The 18453-nt window shown below is 41.6% G+C and overlaps 1 protein-coding gene across 1 annotated transcript in view; it reads left to right on the top strand.

The window, feature by feature from the left end:
• PEX7 (peroxisomal biogenesis factor 7) overlaps nucleotides 1–18453 on the top strand; it is a 70121-nt gene that overhangs the window by 30464 nt on the left and 21204 nt on the right. The window contains exon 8 of the mRNA XM_039532609.1: nucleotides 2187–2242. Coding sequence (XP_039388543.1) covers nucleotides 2187–2242 — 56 coding nt within the window. The remainder of the gene's footprint in view (nucleotides 1–2186; nucleotides 2243–18453) is intronic.

Below are 18453 nucleotides of genomic sequence, written 5' to 3'. Positions count from 1 at the left end.
AGCTTGCTGAGTGTGCATTTGTGTGTGTATAGAAGGGCTTGAGGAGCCTTAGGGATGAAAGACACTAATAAGGAGCAACAAAGCCACCACAAAATTAAGCTTGCAAATGAGTTTCCATTATAAGCCCAGTTTTTCCTCCCTTTCTTGCCATTGGCCTCAAAATTGGTGGGTTAGTACTATAGCAGAGGTAGAACCTTCCCCTGTCTCCCAGTTTGAAGTGAATTAGCTCTGAACTGTGGCACCCTAAAAGTAGAGGGGTTCAGAAAATTCAAGTCTATTTTCCTTCCCACTTTGTGGCTGGAAAAAACTACCCAAGCTTACTAGACTCTCCTAGTTGATATCTGGAGCACAGCTCTCAAGATTTTTGACAGGTTCTTAAGATATTAAATAGTAATAGCACTATGGCTCATCAACTCTGATGAGTTATTCTTGATGAATCAAGAGCTCCATGGAACAATATGTGAGATCATGGGGACAATGAGCCTCCTCTTTTGTTGCGTTCAAGTCTCCTGCTCTTACTGTTCATGCTCCCGAGGCCTATGGGAAAGGAGCTTTCCTGCAGACTATAGGAAATCTGGGAGGTGGAGGGGGATGGAGTGACGCAGGTGTCCTTGCCTTTTCTGTGACCCAACTGAGGTCTACAAGAGGGGAGCCTCCCCAATGAGCCTTAAGAGTTTATTGACCCACCTCACAGGTCATAGGAGGTTCATTGGGAGCCACCTCTAGGTCTCCGTGAACTTCAGTATGTGTTTGTCTTTGATGAGCCCTGTTTGGGCTTGACAGGAGGTAGGCTAGCTTATTTTGTCTTGTAGGAATTGGAGTTTGCATTGTCCCTCTTTCCCTCCCCCGATTTGATTCTTATGTCTCACGGTGGAGGAGATGTGGGGGGGAAGAGAAGCTCATGGGGAGGGAGTCTTCATTAGCTGGACACCCCTCTCTGGGGCTGTAGTACAGCAGAACGCAAAGAGAGACCATCTTCTTTGCTGACCTTAAGCCTCCTACCAGCTGCATGTTCCAGCTCTTCTTTTGGATGGTAAGAGGAGAGCTCAAGTCCTGTGGACGTGAGGAGGTTCACGTGGAGTTCCACCCCCATTCACCTCCTAGCCACTGCAGGAAGGGAGCCATGAGCTTGGATTCCCTCTCTAGGTTTTCCTTTAAGAATCAAAGGAGATCTGCTGCATCAGGATTACCCCTCCATGGTGGATGAGAAGGAAATGTGATTAGCAGATCAAGGGAATGCTTTTGTCTCCTCTTCCAACACCATGACTAAACCTCCACTCATTTTCCTCTCCTCCATCTCCACACCCCTCAATATACATCTGAGGTCTGCAGGAGCAGGTCTCCTCTTTGGCAGATCTTGGGACCATTTAGAAAAGGAAATTCCACACATACAAATCTTTAAAGTAAATTACCCGGCACATCAGTGATTAGTATGTGTACTGCCTTTCAAGGATTTGAGATTTTTGTTAGAAACCTAGGAAATTCCCTGTTAAGATGCCAGAGCTGAGATGAGCAATTTTTATCCTGTTTCTCGTCCCTCTTTGTTACAGTTTTTTGGACGTGCTCATCTCCACAGTCCATGCCAGAATTTAATCTATAATACGCCCTGCATTGTGGGGAAATGTATTAGGCTATTTTGTGTAACTACCAGTTTTCAAACTTCACTCCAATCTTCTTAATTAATAAAGGAATTTCAGGACAAAGTATGGCTTTGGTGCCAGCGAAATCTATCTTGAATGTCTTCTGAAGTGTGATACAAATTTGGGTATGTCTTGCTGTAACTGAGCTGGAAAAACCAAAATGGTCACACAGCTTTACTGAAACATTCTTTATAGCCTGAGAGGGCATTCAAAGTGTCAACCCAAAGTAAAGTTTAATAGCCTGCTATATGACTATCTCAAAGGAAATACCTAATGGAAACCCTGTCAGGTCCTTAATTTATAGTAGTGCTGCTGGCAACCGCTACAATGAAATGGATTCCTACCACTATAGTGTAGTGATTACATATTGTTTAAAGCATAATTGCTAAAGCTCAGTGCTTAAAGTAAGCAGCCTGTTTTGTTACAGTGTGTTGTGGTATTTTCCTAAGGAGTCTTAATGAAGATAACTTTATTATTTATTTCTGGAAAGTTGATAAATATGTACCTAAGGTTTTTGCGTTAAGTACTTTTTTTTCTTTCTTGCAGTTTTCACCATTTCATGCAACTTTATTGGCCTCCTGCTCCTATGATTTTACTGTGAGGTACAGTGTCTTTTATTACATGCGAGTAGGAAGAGAATCTGTCTTTGACTGTGTCTCATATATAAGAGATGGGGTATGTTTGTTATGCCAGTAGAAAAATGTTCTAAACTGGGCACACTTAAGTGTTTGCTGTCAAGATTATTATTCATGCTTTCCATTTTCATGAGCTGGCTACAAATGCATGGATTCTTCTCTATTTAAAGATTATCTCAGTGGCCCTTTATGAACTATATCTGCCCTAACAGATGCTGCTTGTGAACATTTTCCTACCATTATGCTGAACAGGATTTTGTCCAGTTGTGATGTGGTTTTTTTTATTAAGAAGGTAGCAGCAACCGCTTCATTGAATATATTTGGGTAACTTATCTTATCTTTTTGTGACTTATTTATATTTAAACCTGTTGTGAAGGAAAATTCCATACACACCCACCTTTTTTTTTTTTTTTTTTTTTATAAAGCTCAGTCTTGCATGCTCTTTTTCAGTACATGCCTGAAGAACTTTGATACATCACAGGCCCTTGGACTTTCACGATATTTTTAGGTTTAAACCTATTGAATTGTACAATACAGTAGAACGTCAGTAACAATAACTTGGCTACATCAATAAAACTGATGGTGCTAGTAAGAATTTTATAAGAGCACTGTAGAGAGGTGTCCTATTATTAAGATATCACTCTCTACAAGCTATATTAATTTATGATACTATACTATGAAGTATCCCACTAAATACTTACATTTATCACTCAAGGGTGTGTTTTGAGGTGTAATTAATTTTTATGCTGTAAAGCGGATTGAAGATGTTATGTTTAATTACTAGGGCTAAATTTCTTTCCCTTCTCCTTCACCCCACCCCCCAAATGATGTGGTAGAAAACTCTTCTAATTTTCCAAATTCCCCATTTTCCAAAATCATTCAAAATTTAAGTGATGCTTTAATTTAGATTGCAGGCTCTTTGGGTATCTGTTTTCATTATAGTCTAGCACGAGGGCTCCCAGTTACTGATAGGAGACCTCCCAAAACCAACCACAATACAAATAATAAAAAATTACATGTTCTATACATCCTGGTGTTGTTTTTCTAAGTAATAGCATTAGCCATAGTCAGCTCACTCCACTCGACTCCATTTCTGAACAACCATTCATAGCTATAATGGTATTGATGCAGCATTGAGACACAATATTGTGAAAAGTTGCATCATGAGGCTGCAGTGTTCCAGGTACCAGGAAAATTCAGTATATATTGAAACAACTTTACGGCGAGACCATTCCGCTGTACTGAAAATGCTGCAGTTTCATGTAGAGTTCTTATATTTTTAATGCTGTTTAGGTCTTTACGCTATTACCTTATTTCTTCATAATATTTTTTATTAAACATATGTGGTTTGTGAAATCAAAATATATAATCATTTACCAACTCATTCTGTCAGGACAGAAGTAGTCAAGGAGGATGGGAGCAGGGAGGAAAATATATACAGTCCAGAATAGCAGGGCAGTGTAATACAGTAAGCCTCTTAGCTGTTGTATACACCTCTGTCAGAATAGTCACAAGGTAGGGAGAGGCGAGAGAAGAGAGGATAAAGAAAAGTATAGGGTGAAGTCATCTTAAAATACTCAAAATAAAAACCAACATCACTTAATATTTAGATACATTTAATCATCCCTCACAGAAGAAGAGAAAACCAAGAGTCAGTACAGGAAAAGTGGGATATATGAGCTTGAAAAAGAAACAGACTTGAAGATATTATTCCAAATTGGATGAAAACTCCATGCTTTGACCTAGAAAACTAATAAGCTGTTTTATGAGTTAAGTTATTTTTAAGTAGGCTAACAGCAGGCTTCACTGGAGAGAACAGGCTTTCAGACCAAACTAATAACACTTCTTCTTGTCTGGCAAGCATTTCTGAAACAGAAGGAGAAAAGACTGAGGTACAGAGTTCTTTTACCTCTTAGGTGGCTGTTTTGAATCCAGATCATGTTGACATTCATGCAAGGTGTTTACTGTCTGGTGGCTGAAGCAATTGACAGTCTCTATCCAGTTCTTAATGGACAGGTGTTCATTGGAACTAACAGGCTTGCTTGTTGGAAATATCAGCAGAAGGGAAAGGCGGTCCCTTAAAAAGTTGAGGGATACTAGCAGTTAGTGTAAGGAAGCTTAAACCTCTGGTGCCCTTACTGTATCTGTTCTGTGGTTAGGATTCCACACACTTGTATTGTCAACAAGCTTCAGTGTTTTATGCTGTATTTGTTTTGAACTAACAGCTATCTAAATGCACATGGGACAGGAGGCTGAACATTTGATAAACCTTAAAATTATGTACTAATTGGGGAGGGGAGGATTCTTCTAACTAGACTCTAGCACTCACAGTAGCAAATGCTATAATTTTGAAATTAAAAAAAATGTAAAAATGTGCTCAAAACTACAACGTTCAGAAACTAAAAACATTTCTATAGAAAACATGTGTTGTTGCAAAACTCTGATATATTGGTTCACATTGAAGAGAACCAATGTTGCAAAGAACAGTAAGAAATACAGTGTAGCCAAGCGTACAGACCTTTTGTTAAGGAGGTGCTAGTTGTCTCCATAGTTAAAGTTGAAATGAGTTTTGTACTTAAAGCAGGGATTTGACTTCTTTGTTACATAAGAAAAATACAGTACATCCTTTCCAAAATTACAGCATTTACTCTGAGTATAGAATTAGAATTAGGTGAAGTTGGTTTTGATGAATGGCTAATTCACCAAAATATGTAGTTTTGGTTGACCAGTTTGCAGAACAGTTTTGACAGAACTGAAAAATTGAAATGTTTTGGTAATGTCAATATGAAATGGTTGGTTTTAACATTACTGAAACAATTTAATGTTTTAGGGTGAGGTCACAAAATGGGAGGAGTGGAAGGTGGTGGTGCTTTCCTTATAACTTCTAGCCCGATTATTAGGACTCACATTGCTACGTAGGTATCTTGTGTTTATTGCTCCCCTATGTCTGATATGGACTTTATCTTCACTACATCTTGTTAAGTCACTTCTTTCTCTTGTGGCTTTTGCATATTGACAATATGAAGCTGTGTATCGTCATCTCTAACACTAATACTGACCTATGCATAAGTGTTGCTGAATTAAAAAGCTAGTTTCTAGAATATTTCAAAGGCTAGTCCTACCTACACAGGCAATTACAAATTAAAACCTTCTATCAGGAAGACTAGATGCTACATTGTATGTACAAAAGCTTACAAATGGAGAAGAATTACATTATGAATTCACATATATTTATAACTACCACTATGCAGTACAAACAATAGACATGCAATCTACTGCTACGGGTGCACAACCTTAAGTGTAAGACTGAGCTGGTCAGCAAATTTCAGTTGAAAATATATAAAACTATTATCACTTGTCAGATACTTTGAGAATTAAAATATGCAGTGTGAAAACATTTCATGTTAGTATATTGCGCAATATTGATATTCACCATTTTTGCCACATACTAAACAACTTCATTTCTGGGGAGGGGGAAACTTGCCCATAAAAATATTTTAATATGTTGTTTAGTAGCTTTGATCAATAAGCACTGCATTAAGGTGTTTAAATTAACTTAATAACTAGTCATAGTCATGTTGCAGTGTTTCTGGAACTGTGCAAAAAGTGACACGTTCTTATTTTGGGTGCCATTGTTTCACGTCGCCTATAGGCTTATGGCACCACGTGACAACTCCACATCAGACCTCATCTAAAAATACATAAATAAGCTTTCAAATGATATAGGATGTGGGTGTATGTAGGTTGGGTACATTAAACTCCAAAAATACGGCCCTTTTTGGAGAATTGCCGCATGTCTGTTATGTATTAATAAATACATTGCATGCATTTTTTAAAATATAAAAACTGGAGGACATATTGACACCTGGTATGGGGTGGTTCAAGTCCATTTAAATGGAACACAATTCCATTCCTGTACATCAGATACAAATTTGTCCTTGAGAGTTGCCAAGACTTTGGATGTGGAGCTATTGCCCTTAGCAAAATTATTTGTTTGAGTTTGTCTGGATATTATATCAGAAATATGGATACAAACGTTTATCTCCAAACAGAGCTTTCGTATAGTGATTAATTCCACTGCTCATGAAGTAGCGGTGATGCAGGTACCTAACTTGTTGGTCTGGTGTGAGGTTTTTATTTTGTATTTTTTGAAGGAAGGGGAATGTATCTATCTACCTACCTTGTATTTCTGAATTTATAATAATGTGTCAATCAAGAGTTGTTCATCGTTAAATGTTTCTGTCTCAGCACAATTCTCAATCTTTTTCTGTGAAGACTTGTCAACTTCAGCGACACTAACATTTTGTATTGAGAAGTTAACCATTTTAAAGAGTGTAGTAAAACTAAATCTGCCATGACTGGTAGTTTTCATATGTCTTTCAAAATATCTTCTGTAGAAGGGGGAGGGATTACAAATTAAGGATGAATAACCCTCCAACGAGTTGGGGTAAAGCTGTCCTGTGCTGTTCTAATTTAAGGTTAATGATTCAGGTATCATTAAGTACTAATTTTCATAATTTTGTGCTTACCTTAAAATATATTCAGTATTTTGATATACTATATAAATGGACAAGAGAAGTTGTGATTTCAGAGCAGTGATTTTCCCTAATTACATTCTTGAGTTTTGCTGAGTCCAGTCACCACTCAGAATTTGAGCCTCCTCATTTAATGGACAATAGCTCTTATAACCATTGGGAAAATGCTCATTTTGAAAAAAGCTATTCCTGGTGAACTCTGTTTTACTAATAATAGGGTGATCATATTTCCATAAGTCTCCTGTGAAAAGAAGACACTTTCCTAAGCAGCCATTGAGCTTGACTCTATGATGCTGGAGGTGAGGGTAGAGCTGCACCATGCTCAGTGCCTGTTCCCACGAGTGCCCAAGAAGAGGCAGAGCCAGGCCTTACCTGCCCAGCTGCCTCACTGCACGTCTGGGCTGCTGCTGCTGACGGCTCCTCCTGAGTGGCTCCCCTGGCCAGGAGCTTGGCAGGGCACTGCAGCAGCTGTGGCAGGGCTCCTTGCTGCCCGCCCGCATCTCACCACAGCCCCACCCATTCAACTCCCAGTCGCGCCAGACCTGCATTCCAGATCATGAGGTGCGGAGGGAGCTAATCCCAATACAGCTGCCAGGCCCTTTGGGGCTGGGGGACCCACTCACTCCATGGAATGGGGCTGGACGCCACCTGCACGGGGCAGAGTGAGGATGCTCCATGCAACTTCCCCTCTAGCCCCTTACTAGCACTGCCCTATAACCTCCTGCAACCCCTCCACCCACTGGCATTGCACAAATGTCTAATTTTGCCAAAAAAGTCAGGCTATCCAGGACAGAGCTTAAAAAGGGGACTGCCCCAGCCAAAACAGGATGTATGCTCACCCTAACAAATAAGTGCCTAGTTATGGTGTTGGCTTTTTATTCATTAGTAAGCACTATCACACAGAGCACAGAATTGTCTTCAGGTGCTAGTGTGCCAGATATAAAGTGATACAGCACAGTTCATTGTTTGTTTTAAAAATGACCTATAGAATATCATAACTTGAGTATTCTATTCTGACTGCCCAAAAGAACAGAGTGAGAGTGGATCAACATAATTAATAACTTTTAACTAGTCTCTGTGAGAGACCTGCGATAATGTACTCCCATCACATTATGAGAGCCCATCAGACAGTCTGCTAGTCATGTCACCCTCATCATTAAAGGGAGCATACACAGGAAAACAGGTCTGTATTTTCTCTAATATTCCACATCTTTCTACATTCAAAGTCTTTTACATCCTAAGGGATATTAAATAAGTTTGATAAAACTTTAGGGAGCTAGGCCCCATAGGAGAACCTAGGGATTTACCGTCACCCATACAAGCTGTCTGCTGTTTCCTTAAGGCACCCTGCACCTATTAACATGGTTTTCCTCAAATATACTTCACAGAGGACAATTCTTACCAAAAAAAATTCTGATCTGCTCAGAGCCAAAATTTCATAAAATGTGGGGAGCACAAATGGAAATCTGAGCTGGATGATTGCAGTAGACTGGGAATAACTGCTTATAATTAGGACTTATTTCCTTGTGTGCCTGTCACTGTGTGGTGCAAGTTCTAAAAAATAGTTTAAACATTAATCACTTTATTTTTACATTTGAACACATCTTTCATCTTAGCTCTTTGAACCATTTTTAAATCTTTTCAAACCCTTTCAAACCTTCAGATCAAAATTAATCTGAATATTTCAAATCAGGAAGACTCACACATTATTTTTATGTTTTACTGTATGTGGGCAGACCACTAAAATCTACTACATACACTGTTGCTAATGTTTCTTTCAACTGAATTTGTGGTCTATTGATGATCCAAAGTTTGGGTGATGTAGAGAAGGCTTTCTAATGCACATTGGTTTCCTCTATATTTCTAGGTGCAAATGAAAGTTTTGATTGTAATTTGTAGATCCTCTAGTTATCCTAAAATAGCCAGGTCCTAATTATGTCTACGCTGCAGTTAGATACCTGTGGCAAGCCCGTGCAAGCTGATTCAGGCTCGCGGGGCTTGGGCTAAGGAGTTGTATAATTGCAGCATAGATGTTTGGGCTTGGGTACCCGAGCCTGAAAGTCTACACTGCAATTATACAGCCTATTAGCCTGAGCCCCACAAGCCCGAGTCAGCTTTGGGTTTTTAATTGCAGCGTAGACATATGCTTGGCGATTGATTCTCCCTTGTGATACTGCAGTAGTTGTGGTCAACCAAGACATCCAGACTGACAAGACTGCATTCTTCAGAGGCTTCCTTTTCACTTGGGCCTCAGACGGGTAAGATACTTGGTTCAATGGAGAAACTTTTTAGTGGATGAGGAGTTTCTCTTGTTAAAAAAAAAGGGGGGGGGAATGAATTTTAGACTCATATATCCATAGACTTTAGGGCCAGAAGGGACCATCATGATCATCTAATCCAGGGGTCGGCAACCGTTCAGAAGTGCTGTGCCGAGTCTTCATTTATTCACTCTGATTTAAGGTTTCGCGTGCCAGTAATACATTTTAATGTTTTTAGAAGGTCTCTTTCTATAACTCTATAATATATAACTAAACTATTGTTTATGTAAAGCAAATAAAGCTTTTAAAATGTTTAAGAAGCTTCATTTAAAATTAAATTAAAATGCAGAGCCCCCCGGACCGGTGGCCAGGACCCTGGCAGTGTGAGTGCCACTGAAAAGTAGCTTGTGTGCCGCCTTCGGCACGCGTGCCATAGGTTGCCTATCCCTGATCTAGTCTGACCTCTTGCACACTGCAGGCCACAGAACCTCGCCTACCCACTCCTGTAATCAGGGCCATCCCTAGCTATTTTGGTGCCCTACACAGCCCCCCCATGGGGGGGCTGTGTGGGGGCCCCAGGCCTCCGCAGGGAGGGCTGGCTCCAGGCCTCGGGGGGAGGACTGTGTGGGGCCCCGCACCAGACCTCCGCAGGGGTCGGGGGGAAGGGAGGCTAGCCACTTCCTTCCCCCGGCCCCTGTCTGCTCTGCTCCCCTAGCTCCCAGGCTTCAGGGGAGGGAGGAACTGCCCTCCAGCACTTGCTGGCAGTGCAGCTGAGGCCAGGTCGCTCTACTTACCGGTGAGTGCAGGCCCGACCGCTTCTGGAGTCCTCAGGGGAGTGGGGGCAGGAGGGGGAAGAGGCAGGGCTGGGGTGGAGCAGGGGCAGGGGCCCTGGGGAAGAGCCAGAGCAGGGGCAGGAGCAGCACACAGCTGCGCAGGGCACCAGGAAATTTGGTGCCCCAAATTTCCTGGTGCCCTACGCAGCTGCGTACTTTGTGTATGGGTAAGGATGGCCCTGCCTGTAATAGATCCCTAGATCAACTCTGGCTGAGTTACTGAGGTCCTCAAATCAAGATTGAAAGACTTCAAGTTACAGATAATGTACCATTTACACTAGTTTAAACCCACAAATGACCTGTACCCTGTGCTGCAGAGGAAGGCAAAAAAAAAACAACACTCAGGGTCTCTGCTAATCTCACCTGGGGGAAAATTCCTTCCCAACCCCAAATATGAGAGTCAGTTGGACCCTGAGCATTTCAGTAAGACCCAGTAGCCAGACACCAGTAAAGAATTCTCTGTTGTAATTTCGAGCCCTCCCTATCTAGTGTCTCGTTAGCGGACTTCGGGGATATTTGCTACTAACAATCGCAGATCAGCTATATACCATTATAGGCAGTCTCATCAGACCATCCCTTCCATAAATTTATCAAGCTCAATCTTGAAGCCAGTTAGGTTTTTTTGCCCTCACTCCTCCCCTTGGAAGACTGTTCCAGAATGGAAAGCACTTTAAGATAGTCATGCAATACATTTAAATAAATGAAATGAAACCTGTTAATGATCTCCTCTCAAAGTCAATCAATTCAGAAGTTCTCAAAACTTCTTGAGTTAAAATTTCTGAAGTACTCAAAGCCACTAAACTTGTAGTAATATTGGCTTACCTTGAAACACTGTGCAGAGATGATGTTCGCAATTAAAGGGCTTTCAGTGGGATATATTTAATCCTTTGCAGCAGAGGCATACATCCATAAATACACTCTTAAAGCTGGCCCAATACCAGCTTAATACCTTTTTTAAATTTATCAAGCCTCCAGTTAGGTGCTTGTGTGCAGTGTCTGTGCCAATGTGTTGGGGAGCTGGAGCAGTTATTGTGAAATGATGCCAAAAAAACATAAAATACTGATTCCAGTTAAAGCTACAACTGAAATTTTAAAGATGAATTTTGGTGAAACGACGGTTTATAAATGGGTTCATCTCAATGAGTCCTGGAAAATTTCATATAGGGCAGCGTGTGGTTTCTGGTATTTTAAAGACTCAGAATGTGATGAATCTCCTCTCTCATTAATGCTGAATTTTTCTGACATCTCTCCGAAAGAAGCTATGGGACCAGAAGAAAGTTGAATTTTGATGTAACGTGTTAGAGATGGGCAAGAATCACTCCCCTGCAGCCAAATACTCAGAACACTGATGAAGTTCAGATCTCAATCTCGACTTTGTAGCTGGCCTTTGTTTATCTAACAGCCTAATCTGAAGTCTTGATCCAAAACTGAATTTTGTGGCTTAAATTTAGTGTTGTTTATGATTTACACACAAAACTAGGAGGTGGTAAGTACAGTAATAGTAGTAGTTACAGTTTATATTTTGATTTCTCGTGTCACCTACATGTATTTAGCAGAATATTGTGTGCACACATAAATAATACGGACACACTGTTCTGCCCACTACATGTAGGTGTCACGAGAAATCTTAAATTACTAGTACACTTACCACCACCTATTTTTGTCTGTCTAGATGGGCAATGGGGATGGTGGATGGCTGTCTATCTGTTGATTCATAATTCGCATATTCACTGTTCCTTTCTAATTGTTTATCTATGTTATGAGCGTGCACAGTCATTTTGGTGATATTAGCAAGTGATGATGCTGCAAACGCTACAGACTTACTAAAAAGCACACATCTGTTTGTACACAATATTTTAGTTCTTTCATTTGTGTCTACATGGACTTGAAACAAATATTTTAGTATGAAAGTAAACATTTTGGCACACAAACTCACATGTAATATTTGCTTAATTGATGTAAATTCCATGAACATCTTCCTCCCTATACATGATACTATTCTTTGAGGTAAAGTTTGTTACAGTGGCTGAGGTGGAATCCCTTTAAAACTTGGAAAATGTTGGCCGTAGACAGTCCTCGTAATATAGTTCAGTAATTCAACCTCATAAGTAGATAGGGGATCGTCAGCCATCTGTGAAAATGAAATTTCAGTGAATGGCCATTCTAATATTATAGAAAAATACAATCCAGAATGGTTGTGTTTTCTATATTCTTCTGTTTCCTTAAATATTTTTAATTATTAATAGCCAGCGTGTAGCGATCGATCAATTGGGGATCGATTTATTGCGTGTAGTGTAGACACAATAAATCGATCCCCGATCGCTCTCCCATTGACTGCTGAACTCCAGCTCGGCGAGAGGCGGAAGCAAAATCGACGAGGGAGCCGCAGTGCGCTGCGAGGACGCGAAGTAAGTAATTTTAATTCGATATAAGATACGTCGACTTAGGCTATGCTATTCTCGTAGCTGAAGTTGCGCATCTTAGATCGACACCTCCCCCCATAGTGTAGACCAGGCCTTGGATCCTGTCGGGCTGAGCCTGCTCACCCACACCTGGTACGCCTGGCGCAGAGTGACAGGCCCAGCCCTTGTGCTGTGTCTGGGGCAGGGGCAGCCTCACCACCAAGTCCCTATCCGGGGGAAGAGGAAAGTGGTCTGCAGGCTGATCTTCCACCTCCATGCAACCAGTGGCATGTGCTCCCCACTGCCATGCTGGAGCCTCCACATATATATAATGACAAAATTTGCAGAACTTTAAAATACTGTGCACAGAATTTTCATTTTTTTGGAACAGAATTCCCTCCGTAGTAATAGCAGGAAGCCCTATATAGGAAGGTGGTGTTCTGCCAAATGGAAGCATTTCTCACTGTGTTGCCAGAAGCATTGTTTGCTTCTTCAGGAGGCTGGGATTTTTTGTATTACAGACTGTCCATCAGTTGGCAGAGTACATTTTGCAACAATTAATGCCTTCCCTCGTCCGGTGAAGAACTGCTTGGTTTTCACCAGTACTACAATAGGCATGGTTTTAAAAGACATCATCAGAATGTTTCTGCCAATATCAAAATCTATGCCACTTTGGGACCGAAACCTGGTGCTGTTCATGCTCAGGAACCCACTATTTGAGCCCTTGACCACCTACTCCCTCTGCAGGTATTGATGAAGGTAGCCTTCCTCATGGCTATATCCTCTGCCAGGAGAGTAGGTGAGCTTGGGGCCTTTATGGTGGACCTGCCTCATTCAATCTTTTACAGGGACAAAGTATCCCAGAGATTGAACCCCAAGTTTATCCCCAAGGTTCCCTGTGATTTTAACTTGAACCAGACAGTTCACCTACCTGTCTTTTTACCGGAAACCTCACAAGAGTAGGGAAATCAAGAAACCCCACTTACTGGCTGTATGCAGATCTTTAGCTTTTTCCCTAGGCAGGGCAAGGCCCTGTAGAATGTCTCCAAGGTTATTTGTCTCCACAGCAGAGAGGATGAAAGGAAAAGCTATGTCTTCCCAAGGACTCTCAAAATGGCTTTCCAGTTGTATCGTCCTCTGCTATGTGACGGCAGAAGCCCCTCCCCCTCAGTCCATCAGGGTTCACTCTACCAGAGCTCAGGCTGCCTTGGTGCCTTGCCAAGAATCAGACTTCTGTAGATTTGTAGAACTGCACCTTAGGGCTCCATTCACATGTTTACCAGGCAATATTCCCTCATTCAAGTCTCAGAGAAGGATACTTCCTTTGGCTCAGAGATCCTGCAAACTGTGGTACAGAGATCTTCCTCACACCCACCTCCTTGATGAACATTTCTTGGGACCAGCCCTCCAAGAAGAAAGGAAGGCTACTTGCTTTAGAGTAACCGTAATTCTTTGGCATGTGTGGTCCCTGTAAGTATTCATGACCTGCCATCCTTCCCCACTGCTTTGGATATTTATTTGATTCATGGTAGAGTAGAAACTGGAGATGCAGGTGGTCAGCGCTGCCCCTTACGCCCTCAGTTTGGAGCATGAGGTGTAGGGTGTAGGCATGGACCAGCAGACACTGCTATTGAAGAATTTCTGATGCCATGCACGCAGAACACATGCACACCCGTGGTGAATACCCATGGTGACCATGCATCTCAAAGAACTCCTGTCACTATATGTATGGTAAATGACTTTTCTTTTCCTGGGACAGTGGAGGATGCACTGTGACCCTTCCCTCACCTCTGCCCCAGCTGTGGTGTCTTCATGCTGCTCCAGCAGCTGCATGTTTGTGCTGGTGATGGTGCTTGGAAAATGAGTGTGTGTGTGTGCGGAATGTTGCATGTGTTGAGATGTCTGCAGCACCCCTGAAATTGTAGTCTGTTAAGAGACAGGTTTTACAAACTGTAAGAGAAGGAGAAAAGTTTTCATTACTAATTGTCTGTGAGTACTCATAAAAACCCTTTAAAATAGTCTGCTTGCAGTGTTTGCAACCTCCTGAAGCATTGTGCTAATGCATGAGACACAGATGTAACTGATGAACTGTTAGAAAAAGTGACACTGAGTGGGGTATATTTATTGTCTAAGAATAGGGAGATGCAGAAAGTAATCAAACTGCACAAATACTGAAAAGTAAATAGTCTTGAAATTCTTTCAATTTTAATAATTGAAGGTGCTGTCACTACTGTGTAAGAAAATGTAACAATTTTAACTCATTTCCTCTCATTTTATTTAGCTTTTAAATATTGTTGAGGCTTCATCTTTTCTCAGATATTCAAGGTCAGAATGTGACTTGATTAAACGTTATCTCAATAAAAATAGCACAACATGCTTTAAACCTTCAAAGCATGAATTAATTCTGTGAGGTAGGTATTATTTGTATTATGATTATTATCATCACCATTTTTACAATTGGGGAAAGCTGAGCTGCAGAGTTTATCATCATCATGTTCCTTACGCCTCTGGCGTTTAGGGCAGTAATGAAGCTCCTCCACTCCTGTCTGTTTCTGGCAAGTCTTTCAATAGTTCCCCAGCTGTGCCCCAGGTTTTTCAGCTCGGCTTCCACAGCTCTTCGCCATGTTGTTTTCGGGCGGCCTCATTTTTGCTAGCCCTCAGGTGTCCATCTTATTGCTACTCTGGTGATGGAATCATCCAAAGCGCATGACCAATCCATCTCCCAACACCTCCTGGCAATGATGGTGCTCGTATCCTCTTGGCTGTACTGATCGTGGTTTGAGATTGTTCTGGGCCAAAAGATACGAAGGATTTTTCTGAGGCACGTTGTATGGAATGAAGACAGTCTGGACATGTCATACTTTCTCATTCCCCAGCATTGTGCACTATAAAGTAGTGTTGAAAGTACGTGATGATTTCCAGACTGTATTTACGCTCCTGAAGGTGTTCCTGGCTTTATTGATTTTGTTCCGTATGTCCTGGCTTGTTCCACCATCCTGGTTGATGGTGCTGCCCAAGAATGTGAATGTTTCTGCATTGGTGAGAACATAATCCTCTATCCAACCTGGTGATGGTGAGGCAATATTAAAGGTCATGATATCTGTCTTACTGCGATTGATTTTCAGTCCAATTTGCTGGCTGAATGCATTGAGTCGAGTTGTTTTTTCTTGTATATGGTGTGGGATATGTGATAGGCGAGCAACATCATTTGCAAAGTCCAGGTCTTCAGGGGATGAGAAGAGTGTCCATTTAATGCCTCTTGGCATGTCTTCTGTTGTACACCTAATTACCCAGTTGATGGCAGTGATGAAGAGGATTGCAGACATGACACACCCCCTAACGTTCTCCTGTTTTGACTTCAAAACTGAGCTCACTGTGATCAACACTGCATGTAATGTTGAAATAAAAGCTTTTGATGACGTTGATTATACGGAAAGGAATTCCATATGCCTGCAGAATGCGCCATAGGCTGGTCCTGTGAATGCTATTAAAAGCCTTCTCAAAGGTCTATGAAATTTATGTAGAGTTGCTGTTTCCATTCTAAGCACTGTTCTATTATGTTTTGTAGAGGGATGATCTGGTCTGTGCATCCACGGCCTTTCCAAAAACCAGCTTGTTCTTTTCTGAGAATGCTTTCAACTGCTTCTGATATAAACTGGACTATGATCTTACACAATACTTTGCTTGGCACAGATAAAAGTGTGATACCACACCAGTTATTACAATCATGGAGAGTTCCTTTCTTTGGTTTCTTCACTATAATCCCATTGGTCCACTCATCTGGCACTTTTTTCCCTTTCCCAGACTGATGTAGAGGGGATAGATGCTGCTAATTTAGGATTTACTTTGAACAATTCTGCATTCAAGTTATCCTTGCCAGGAGCTCTCTCATTTTTTAAGGATTTGATGGCTTGAATGATCTCTTCCTTAGTTGGGGTGTCTGCATTGATATCAAGTTCTTCTGCCTTGTGGATGTTTGCTTCCTCTTTAGGTGACTCCCTGTTCAGCAATTCTTTGAAATGCCCTGTCCAGGGCATTTCTTGTTTTTTTCCGGTTGTTAGTAGGTGTCCTTGTTTGTTCCTGATGAGAGTGTTCGTTGGTGTCTGCCGTTTACCACTGATAAGCCACATCATTTTGTAGATGGTTCCTTGTTCACCACAAGCAGCTGCGTCCTCTGTTTGTGTTGCCAGATTATCAATATAATGCCATTTGTTCGCTCTCACAAGGCATTTGACCTCCCGGTGTGCCTTGCTATACTGCTCGTGGTATTCATTCTTCAGTTTCTGGGATTTTGTGTCTAAAACTTTTTTCTTCAGGACTCATCTGGTTTCTATGGCATTCCATGTGCTGGGGTGTAATCCCCTCCTTCCTTCTCGTCTGCCTGTAGCCTAGACAGGCTTCACTGCTCCTTTTATAAATTGCTGTTACTTTGTCCCACTTCTTGTTGATCTCCTCATCTGCATTCCCCTCCTCTTCATCAAGGTCTGCAAGTGCTTGAAACCTTTTCTTTAACTGCATAAGGAAGGCTTTCTGTATTTCAAGGGATTTTAGCTTGTCAATATCATAATGTCTATGTTCCTTGTTTGGTGGATCGACACTTCTCAGTTTTTGTTTGATGGAGGGTGTCGCAAGGTGGTGGTCGCTGCCAACATCTGCGCCTCTTCTCACTTTCACATCTATCAGTGAGTGTCGCCATTTGCCATTGATCATAATAGGGTCAATCTGGTACTTATCTCTGCCATTTGGAGAACACCATGTCAGGTTGTGAATTTCACAATGTTCAAATAAGGTTCCGCCGATGACTAGGTCATTCGTATTGCAGAAGTCAACAAGACTTTCTCCGTTTTCATTCATTGTGCCACACCGATGTCTTCCCATTGCACTGTCGTTGTTTGCGTTGTCCTTACCAACCTTGGCATTCAGGTCTCTCATGACAATAGTTAGGTCATGGCGTGGTACTCTCTCTAACTCTGCCTGTAGTGTAAGGTAGAATTTGTCCTTTACTTCTTCATCACTGTCATTTGTCGGAGCATAGCACTGAATCAGGGTGATATTATGATGTTTCCCTTTCAGTTTGAGTCTCATAAGTCTGCTGCTGCTGAATTTCCATTCAAACAGGGAATGCTCCACTCCCTTCTTCAAAAGGATGGCAACACCCTCATGGTGTTGTCCATCATCCCATCCAGAAAACAGCAAAGTTTCTCCCGAGACTGCTGTTAATCTTCCTGATCCCGTCCATCCGCTCTCACTGACACCCAGGATGTGTAAGCTGTAGCGTCTCATCTCTGCTGTGACCTGAGCTAACTTCCCTGTTTCATACATTGTCCATACGTTTGTCGTGGTGTTGAGCTCTTCAGTCTTCATGCCAGTGTCTTCCTTTCGGCTTTTACTACTGGCAGTCATACAGGTCATTGACTCCTGAAGGCCATCACACACAGTAATGGTTGATTTCTCCATCGTGGTTTCTATAACATATTTTGTTTTTTACAGGACAGGTTGTTAGCCCTGTGCCTAACCCCTAACCTGGAGGACCTGGGTATCTGTTTATCCGGCCCCTCCCCCACAGACCAATCCGGCATGGTTGAACCTCCAGGGAGCAAAAAGCTGCCTAACACCCCCCCCCCCCCCCAGACACAGACTCTGTGGATCTGTAGAGCACGCAAGCTGTCCCGCCATGACAAAACACGGACACCAGAGGACAGGAGCTGCAGAGTTATTTGCCATTTATCATCCAGTAAATTGCTACCAGCCGAAGTTAACTCAGGAGTTCATGGCTCTAAGTCCTATACTCAGGCACCTAAAGTTCATATCCTCTCTGTAGTCCTGTGTTTAGGATACATTTATATTCAAGTAGGTCTGTTCAGAATATCTTCCTTAAAAAATTCTATGAAACTTGCACTGGATTGTAAGGCTCTGAAATCGTATGTTATATGTGGTCTTTTGCTGACATAATTTTGTTATGTCAGCAAAAGATTAATACTAACTAGACTGTCCTAGTATACTTTAAAAAGCTTTCAGCTCAGGTTTTGTTTTAATTTCTTTCCACATGAAATCTACATCTCCCTCTGAATCTTAAATCTGAACTAAATTTAAAGAGAATGCAAAATGAACACAATAAGGAAGGCCACCGCTAATTCTTAGAAGGTACAA

The sequence above is a fragment of the Mauremys reevesii genome, linkage group 3, assembly GCF_016161935.1.
Source record: "Mauremys reevesii isolate NIE-2019 linkage group 3, ASM1616193v1, whole genome shotgun sequence".
Classification (NCBI taxonomy): Eukaryota; Metazoa; Chordata; order Testudines; family Geoemydidae; genus Mauremys; species Mauremys reevesii.
The sequence above is the reverse complement of the archived record's forward strand: the minus strand, read 5'-3'. Positions and strand labels throughout refer to the sequence as shown.